The 9,447-nt window shown below is 39.8% G+C and overlaps 1 protein-coding gene across 1 annotated transcript; it reads left to right on the top strand.

The window, feature by feature from the left end:
• Positions 1 to 869: 869 nt before the first annotated feature.
• Positions 870 to 5,316, top strand: kbtbd11 (kelch repeat and BTB (POZ) domain containing 11). Its single transcript, XM_084743013.1, has one exon. The coding sequence runs from the start codon at positions 924 to 926 to the stop codon at positions 2,820 to 2,822; it is 1,899 nt and encodes a 632-aa protein (XP_084599139.1). The 5' UTR covers positions 870 to 923; the 3' UTR covers positions 2,823 to 5,316.
• The last annotated feature ends 4,131 nt before the right edge of the window (positions 5,317 to 9,447 follow it).

Consider the following 9,447-nt stretch of genomic DNA (forward strand, 5'->3'; position numbering starts at 1 on the left):
ACAAGTTGATTGTGGAGCATAAAATAAAACAACATATTGTGGCAGGCAGTGTGGAAGGAGAGCTGGGAGGCATCTCTCAGTGGCATCAGCTCCTTAGTGATATGCAACATAAGAGACAAACACTCTGCAACAAGCAAAATACAGCTGGTCTCAAGAAATAAACAGCCACCTCACTGATAGTTTAAATTTTAAACAGCAAAACATTCACAATTACCAACATAAACTAGTTTGGAACAGACATAAACATTGATAGAAACTTAAAGAAAACTACTCCACAATCAGGATGGGGAATGAGGACTGTATTTTAGATTGGGGAATGTTTTTTTTGTTTTTTTTACATTACATGGTATGTTCCACTGACACAATATGTGTTTGGTAGCTTTCATGTTTTAGACAGTGTTTCCTGAACAGTCTTAGGCAGAGGGGTGGGGTCATGAGCACCAAACTCATTTTTCCAACCCAAAACATCGGCACTTGACTTCCTACAAATGAGGTTCAGTGTAACCAGAGGTTTTCAGCGTTGTCTGCTTTGGGTGTTGATGAAGAGACCCTGACAGGGATATCTTTGGAGGCGATCCCTGTTTATTCTGACAGACAGAGGTAAATAACAAAGTCCTCTGGTCAATTGTGTTCATATAACTTGAGTCCCTCTCCCAAAGTTTATATGGGGAGAACCCTCGAAATTGAACATGAGGGTACAAAAACTCAACTCAGATGTTCCACATATTCATTATTTAGGTCTAAACTAAACGTGTCAGGTTAGAACAGTTAATCCTACTGATTCTTTCTTTAAATTCATTCATTGTTTGCTCCCCATGTAGGTGAAGAGAGAGAAGATCAATCACAAGTTTGTCCATCCACTCTCCATCCACTCAGAATGATCGGTGAAGACGGCGTCTCCAATCACCAGTGAGTTCGTCGATATGAACGAGGGCTGCAGGCAGGGAGGAGGGGTTATCACTGTGGAGGCTGATGTCATCCTCCATGCTGTGAACCCTGACCTTGTCACACCTTCTGACAAAGATGGCTATGTCAAAGGATTCCTGCAGGACGATCAGGATTTCAGCCCCCCTCCGGTGTTTGAGAAGGAGTACCTGTTGGATGGAAGACTGATGGAGAACAACCATGTCGATCATCATAAAGGTAATGGCTCGTACATCCCAAGGGCTGATATGATTCGCCTCTCCAGTGATAAGGGAACTCCGGATCTCCCTTCTCACACTGACTCCAATCACATTGGTGGCATGCAGCAAAATTGTGCAAGTAGTGAAATCCACAATGGCGCCAGAGCTAAAATGTCTTACAGTGCAGATTCCTCTGTAGGATTGCCAGGTCAAGCCAAACAGGAAACTGACTGGTCAGTCTCAAAATCGAACCTCGAGTGCAGGGACAGCAGCCAGGAAGCTGAAAATGCACAGTCTAAAAAAGAGCCCGACTTAGTCATTGAGGTTGGCGGGCAGACGATCAACGCTCACAAGTCTGTCCTGGCAGAAAAGAGCGACTACTTCAAAGCACGTCTGTCACGAGACATCCTCAAAGTGAAGGGCGTGAGTTACAAGACTTTGTCTACATTGATAGACTATGTTTACACTTCTCACATGAATGTTTCCAAGGACAATGTTGTTGATGTCATCACAGGGGCTAAAATCCTTCAGATCCCCTGTGCCGTCCAGGCAGCCATGGACTCCATGTCTGCACAGATCACTGCAGAGAACTGCTACGAGATTCTGACCATCGCCAAAAAGCAGCGACTGAGCGAACTGAAGGAGACAGCCTATGGATTCATGAGCGACAACTTCCTCCAGATCCTCAAAGACCCCGCTGTGTACGGTCGCCTGACCGGATCTGAGCGGGATCTGATCCTGAAGAAGAGAATGGAGGGGAGGAAGACTCTGATGGTGGCGGAGATCAATGATGTGTTTGATCGAGTTGCGAGTCGGCCGCCAAGTCGCTGTGGCAGCCGACCACAAAGCCCGTTGTCGGTTGGGTCTTTGGAGGACAATCATATGATTTACTTCTTTAATGAGACAGCAAATGACTGGAGACCTTTGACTTCGATGCCTGAGGAAGTAAACACTAAGGGGTGCGGGATGTGCACCATGTATAACTATCTGTTTGTGGCGGGGGGGATAAAGGGCTACGGGGACAAGGGCAAGGTTTCAGACAAGGTCTTCTGTTACAACCCCATAACCAACCGCTGGGCTGAGGTCAAACCTCTGAACCAAGCTCGTGCCCAACTCAAGCTTGTGTCTATGGATGGCTACTTGTACGCCATTGGAGGAGAATGTTTGTTTACAGTGGAAAAATATGACCCTCGCATGGACCGTTGGACCACAGTTGCACCTTTGCCCAAGGGAGCCTTCGCGGTGGCTCATGAAGCTACAACGTGCAGCGGAGAACTCTACGTTTCAGGAGGCTCTCTCTTCTACCGCCTTCTTAAGTATGACGCCAAGAGAGACGAGTGGCAGGAGTGCCCCTACAACAACAGCAGGAAGAAGTCAACTGACATGGTGGCGTTGAAAAGCTTCATTTACCGCTTTGATGTCAACCGCGAGCAGGGTATCACTGTGTTCAAGTACAACACCATCGTGAAAATGTGGCATGATTGCGCATCACAGAGGCTTGGAAGTCATTTACCCTTCAGGTGTGCCGTTATCGGGAACTGCATCTATTGTGTGAACAAAAGCCAGACTCTTCAGTTTGTAGTGGAGGAGGAGAATGCCTACTTTGTCGAGGAGCCGCTGAGGGCGCCTCTCGAGGCAAAAGGCGTTCTGTTTCCTTTTGTTCTCACTTTGCCTGAAAAGCCTGAAAAAGTTACATAGTGTGTGTGTGTGTGTGTGTGTGTGTGTGCGCGTGTGTGTGTGTGTGACATCCATAACAACACATCAAATGTGTCATAGCAAAACTGGAATAAGCAAAGACCTTATGTACACTCTTCAATGTCAGCTTTCTCTCTCAGTGTCTCATTGCCTGCTTCCAATGGAATGTGTATATTTGCATGGCAATTTAATGTGTCTGCAGCCTTAAAAGGAAAACTTTCTAATTTTAGTGTTGAATAAATGCAGCAATATTTGTATCTGACTGTAGATAATGACATGATGACAGTGACTGTAGGTTATTTTGTGTACTCCCTGTGTTCAGTTTAGTTTGGTGCACTTTTGTAGTTATAGAATAGATATTATTTAGAACATAATACCTAATTGACTGGTGACTTTGGTAACAAAAACAAGTGTTTGGTTGGAAATTGTTAAAAAAAAAAAAAGCTTGGAAGCAGTTGTAGTGTGCTTTATGAATGATGCAACACAGGTTCTATGCAAATGAGACAGGTGGGTAAGTCTGCTGTAATGCTGTGCTATTTAATATAATAATATAATGGGTTATATCATAGCTCGCTATAATTGGAATATGACTTGGAGGAAATGCAATATTCCTCAATCCAGAGCTGCAACTCGTGGTTATTTTCATTATTTTGTGTTAATCGATTAATTTTTTTTCAGCAGAGTCTTAGATAACAGTGAATTTTTTCAACAATTTTCCACACCCAGAGGGGACAGGGATGCACAGTCAGGCAAGTGTGTCAGAAACCTACTTGCCCAAAGTCAATTTGTACTTATCCCTGTATAAATTATGTTATTTATTAGTGGTTATTAAACAACAACAAAGACTAAATTGTCATTTTTAGTCTTTATTCAAGTAAATTAATCAGCAAAAGGGGCACAGTAGTTCATAGATACGAAGCAACAAACATTCTTGTATATCTAAAATGGTATGACAATCCTTCCTCTTTCTCTGCAGAGATGGACTTAACTGTGAAATAATGTGTTTAATTCTTTTTCACCACTTGTCCAATTGGTCATGTGAGTTGGTAGATTTACTAGCCTGACCTGTCATTTTACTTTTTACTAATTGGGCAATCCTTATCGAGCCCTGCAAGTGTCCAACCAACAGCCTAAAACCCAAAGAAACATAATTTACTATCATATATTGTAAAAAGAAAGCCTCAAATTCTCACATTTGGGAAACTGGATACAGCAGATGTTTGTCTTTCTTGCTGGAAAAAATATTCTAATGATTAACTGACCATCAAACTAGTTAGCATTATCTGTCAATCAACTAATCGATTAATCGACTAATAGTTGCAGCTCTACCTCAAATCCTGATCGGCACCACTTTTGAATTAAATCTATGAATCAAGGTCAAATTATAGGCAGTAAAAAAACAACCGTATCACCAAAAATCCCACTACAAAACATTTGAACAGCATGTTTTTCCTACCGTAGTTCAGGGGACCTCATCAGTCGAAATACATTCCATATTTCAACTCAGAACTCTCCAAATTATAAAAGAAAAGACATCAGATGTTTTTTAGACAAAAGTGGAACTGCACTTATTTAGATTTAAAAGTACACAGATAACATTTATTTTTAGATTCAGAATATACTACATATTTTGCATAGAGCACATATTCACAGCGTCATCACAGTTACATTTAGTACATTTGCCAAAGATAATATAGTCAGGCTAAAATAACTATCAAAAAGATTTTCACATCTTTTGTGGATTAAGTTCTGACCTCACCAGTTCAGAAAAAACAAGATGAGAAACTAAAGCAATAGTTGTTTTTTAAAGAGGAAGGGCATCATTTTTGCTGCTAACAGGCACTTTCTGGTAAGTTAAGGGAAACCAAGCCATTCAGAATACACAAAGATGCATCTCTTATCTTTCTTTGTCTGTATGTGTTTAAGGAAACGGATACAGATGCAGGTTTCTAAGCTGACTAGGTCAAATGTTAAATCAGGTACTACAGAGCTGCAGCAGAGTCAGGCCACGGCCCTTACTGCTTCCACAAGCACCACATCCTGCTGTAATGACACTAATAAAACATGTTCTTCTTGCGTCACTGCACATTAATACCAATTCTGCTCTAAATTTCCTTTTTTTTTTTAGACATTTCACAGTATTTGTTTGCTGCTGCAATAACACAGTGGGAGTTTTGTATGGAAGCTAATGCTGATATATTCTTGGAACAAATTGCTTTTGATAATGTTTGTAAAAGATGTCTCCAAGCAGTCTGTGACTAGGACAAAATGGATGTTTTGATATTTTGCTGGCAGGCATCTGTATTTTTGTGAATTCTTGTATGGATTTGGTGGCGTTGGATCTGCTGCTGTGATCGATGGACAGTAAAGTGATGCAATGCAAGTCAACAGCTTCCTGTTTAAGGTATATGGAATGGGCTAACAAATCAGCTGTTGGATAATGTATATCAGTCAGAACTAAGTGCTTCAAATAAAATTTTTGGTGTCTGAAAATGAACTGGTTTTCTGAACATGTCTTCAACGTGGTGCGGTCCTTCAGTTAATCTGCTGTAACTGGAACAGAGCTGCCATCTAGTGGATACAACCTGTAACAGCACCCAGTAACACTGCTGCACAAACAGGCTCATGCACAACAAAACATGAAACTAACTTGACTGTATCTTTCTTGACACTTCTTACAGTAACTGTTGTGATATTTATAGTGTCATTTAAAGGGAAAGTTCAAGTTAACAGGCTCTATGAGTTCCGGACAATGTGAACATCATTATGGCAAATCCAGCTTTTGATAATTCTGTTATTTCAACCTTTAATTACAAGCCAATCACCTGCATCAGCAATCAGTCAAGAGTAAAAAACAAATATGTGACAAAATAACTTGCTGATAGACACCCATTTCTACCACCTTCATTTTTTATTTTCATCACTGGATTGTATACTTTAAATCATAATGATATATTATCTAATTATATTTTTTATATCACAATTACAAAATATTATTTCTAATAATAATAATGATTAGAATTTTGAGAAATTTGGAAATGGTTTTGTTGTTAGAATGACATAAGGTAACTTTCTCTATTGTGGAGGGGGTTAAAGGGTTATTCTTTTGGATCTTTTAATCCAAAATCACTTTTTTTTACACCCTTTTTGGCCTAAATGACTAATAAAAGTAAAAAAAGGTTTTGGTGGTGTGGTAACTCTGTTGGTGGAGTGTTCACCCTGTGTACTAAGGCTGTGGGTCCTCTGCAGCAGCCGTGAGTTTGGCTCCCCAACCTCGGATCTTCAGCTATCCTCCTATAAATTAAAGGTATAAAAGCAAAAGATAAAAGTAAAGAAGTTTTGAAATTAATCGCTGATGCAGTCACCCGGACCAATTTGTGTTAGCAGCACTACTGACATGTTAAAACACCAAATTCACACAATAACACAAACAAACTGACCGATCGAGACAGTGGTCGACCAGCAGCTCTCATGTTCCTCGAGGTAAAATTAGTTTTTTGTCAAAAGACTCTGGTGGCTTTGAAGAGCAAGAAAACTGTTTCAGTTCCTGGTTGAAAAGGACTGTCTGAAAAGGTCTGTCTCTGCAGGGAGCCTTTCTATAATGTACTCAGGAACTTAGTTGCAAAAACAAACACTTAATGGATGACTTACTTTGAGGGGGCATTTGCCGCAAGGATTATATTGCTGCCACTGCAGTTTGCTTTGCAGCTGCTGGCTGAGGAGATCTACTGTGCTGGTTCTAACATCTTTTGTATCTATTAGTCATTTAGACCTCAAAATATGTAAAATAAAAAATGATACCAGGATTAAAAATGCCTGAATTACCCTTTAATGCGAAAGTTCAGCCAAAAATGAAATTTCACTCAATATCTACTCACCCCTGAGCTGATGTGAGGATGGGTGAAGATCTCCAGTTCACAAAACCGAAACGGAAAACAGTGTTGCAGCCAAATCCAGTACAACTGAAATGAACTGTGACCAGTTTTAAAATGTAAGAAAAAAAAAAAAAAGTCTCCATACTGCTCGTGTGGTGTAACCCAAATGTCTGCATTAAAATCTGACCCCAAAGACACCACTTACACCATGTTTTTTTCAGCCTAAATGCCAGCTGTAGCCTCTCACAAGCTCTCGCCCAAGTTGCGCGACACGAGTTATACGAAATCTCGCGATTCCTTCACACCTGCGTTTACATGCTACCTGGAAGCGACTCAGACAACAGAGAGATATCTGCTCGGAAACACTGACTCGTTACGCGCAGTTGACACAGTTGACCAAAGTTGCAAAGTTTCAACAAAGAAGAAAATGTCAGAAGACTTCGACATAGAAGAGGAACGTCATTTCTTCGCTGCGGCTGCGCTGCTTGGACGAGAGTCTGTGTACCTGCTTCAGGTGTGTGCACGTGGATCAGGTCTGAGAGGCTGCGGTTGACATTAAGGCTAAAAACATGGTGTAAATAGCGTCTTTTTGCGTCAGATTTTAATGTCGCGGTTTGCGGACACTTGGATTACAGCACAGGAGCAGTATGGAGACATTTTGTGGGGAGTTTTGTGTTTTTTTTACATTTTAAAACTGGTCACCATTCACTTCAATTGCACTGGATTTGGCTGCAACACTGTTTTCCGTTGAAGCTCCGGGAGTGTTTTGAGAACTGGAGATCTTCACCCATCCTCACATCAGCACACAGGTGTGTCAATGTTTTCTCCTGACGTCATGATGTCACTTCCCGACCGGTGTCTGTCCAAGGTTTGGTAACAATAAAAGCTACCGGTCCTGTCAGACCAAGCAGGCTGAGGCTGTGCAACAAAACTCCTCAGTGTAAATGAGCAAACCTTTTATTCCTCATCAGTTCAACTTTTTTTTGTAAGCAGAAGGTTTCATCAAAAGTTGTCATGCTTTAAGTCAAGTAGGTGGAGTTTGTCATACTTTTAAAACTGCAAAAGCTTACAAAACATTTAAGTCAAGTTTCTATGAAATTTAACTGTCCAACATACAGTGCATTTTATGTTTCATTCAGTTGACAATCACAGTTTACAATTTAATTTAGCACACGGTTTTATCCAGCATTATGTACATCTGAGAGCTGGGAGCTTCATTCACCAGCCTACATCCAAATTAGGCCAATATCACTCATCAATACACAAATAAAACCTCACTCAGACTTTAAAGCCTACTATGATTCAGATTTTTACAGTGCAGGGACACCACTGAAGTCTAGGCACTCATTTAATTTAAGGTGACTGTTGTTTCTCAACACATTATCCGTGTTCTTACACATGGACTCATATGATCTTTATTCTTTGCTGCAGTGCAAATTATATTCTTCTTGTCTTGCTTTGCTTTCATTTCTTGTTTTTTTTTTTTCCATTTGCTATTTTTGCTATGTGTTTATACCTTCTCTATGGTATTTGCAAGTGTCAGTTGAGTATGAACATAATTGCTGCAGAAAACATTACACAGGTGACATGTTTGCTCATTTTGCCATAGAATTATCCACAAATGAATTTTAGAGTTGAACAATTTAAGTGAATACTGTGATGACCGTCTGTTTTGCCTACCACACGGGTTAAGAGGGCTTAAGACAGAGAAAACATGTAGCTGAGATTTACTGAACAATGAGGAAAACTCTGGAGAAAAAGGCTGGAAGTAGGTTTTTACCAACATTACATGCAGTCTAACAGCCTAATACTACTATACATAGTAGGATATACAAATATAGTGACACTGCTCTACTACTGGAAAACTGAATGCATGTTGAACTTTTTTTCCCCTTATATCTACAAATCCCCATAATAAAATCCTTCTTTTTAATCACAGTACATCAAAACATAATTTCACACCTGCCCTCATTTAATGGTGAATAAAACATGAAAATTAAATTATGAAAAAATATTTCTGGCAATCTGCTTTCATCCACATCAACACCTACTGTAATACTCAGAAAGCTTTAAAAATCTGACCTTGTCATACGTCTGCAGTGATGCATCACAGGAGAAGCACATGATCTCAGTGACCTGACCATAAAAAATGTGCACCTTGATTGAGAAATAGTAAGTATGGTGTAAATACCCTTGCATATTTTCACACAGTGAATGGACAAACATACAGGCTAAATTTTGTTTTTCTTGCTTAGTATTGAAAATGTACTATATTGTTTCAGTCCACAGACCTCACTGTGAATTGTTTTTTATTGGAACTTGTTGTGTCGTTGTTTTGTGGTTCACTTAGCCTTCACTTGGTTCACTTATGAATTAATTAGTGACTTCAGGTACACAATCCTATAAAACTGTACCTACAAATTATAAATTATATATTTTGTAGTTTAAATACACATTTTTTAAACATGCACACATCGTGTGTGTGTGTGTGTGTGTGTGTGTGTGTGTGTGTGTGTGTGTGTGTGTGTGTGTGCATGCTTACATTGTCATACCAACCTACTCATATCCACCTACTTCATTTAAACAATGACCTGTTGATTAATCATTCAGTACTTATTCCAGCGCTCTTTGTACTTGTTACATTCTTGTTTACAATTTGCAGAAACAGTCTGACTAGTATATAAACATTATACGTACTGTATGTATATTTTCCCACCTACTGGTATATGCATAATGTCCAACTTTGTTCACCT

The sequence above is a fragment of the Lutjanus erythropterus genome, chromosome 18 (genome assembly GCF_056507025.1).
Source record: "Lutjanus erythropterus isolate fLutEry1 chromosome 18, fLutEry1.hap2, whole genome shotgun sequence".
NCBI classification, from domain to species: domain Eukaryota; kingdom Metazoa; phylum Chordata; class Actinopteri; order Lutjaniformes; family Lutjanidae; genus Lutjanus; species Lutjanus erythropterus.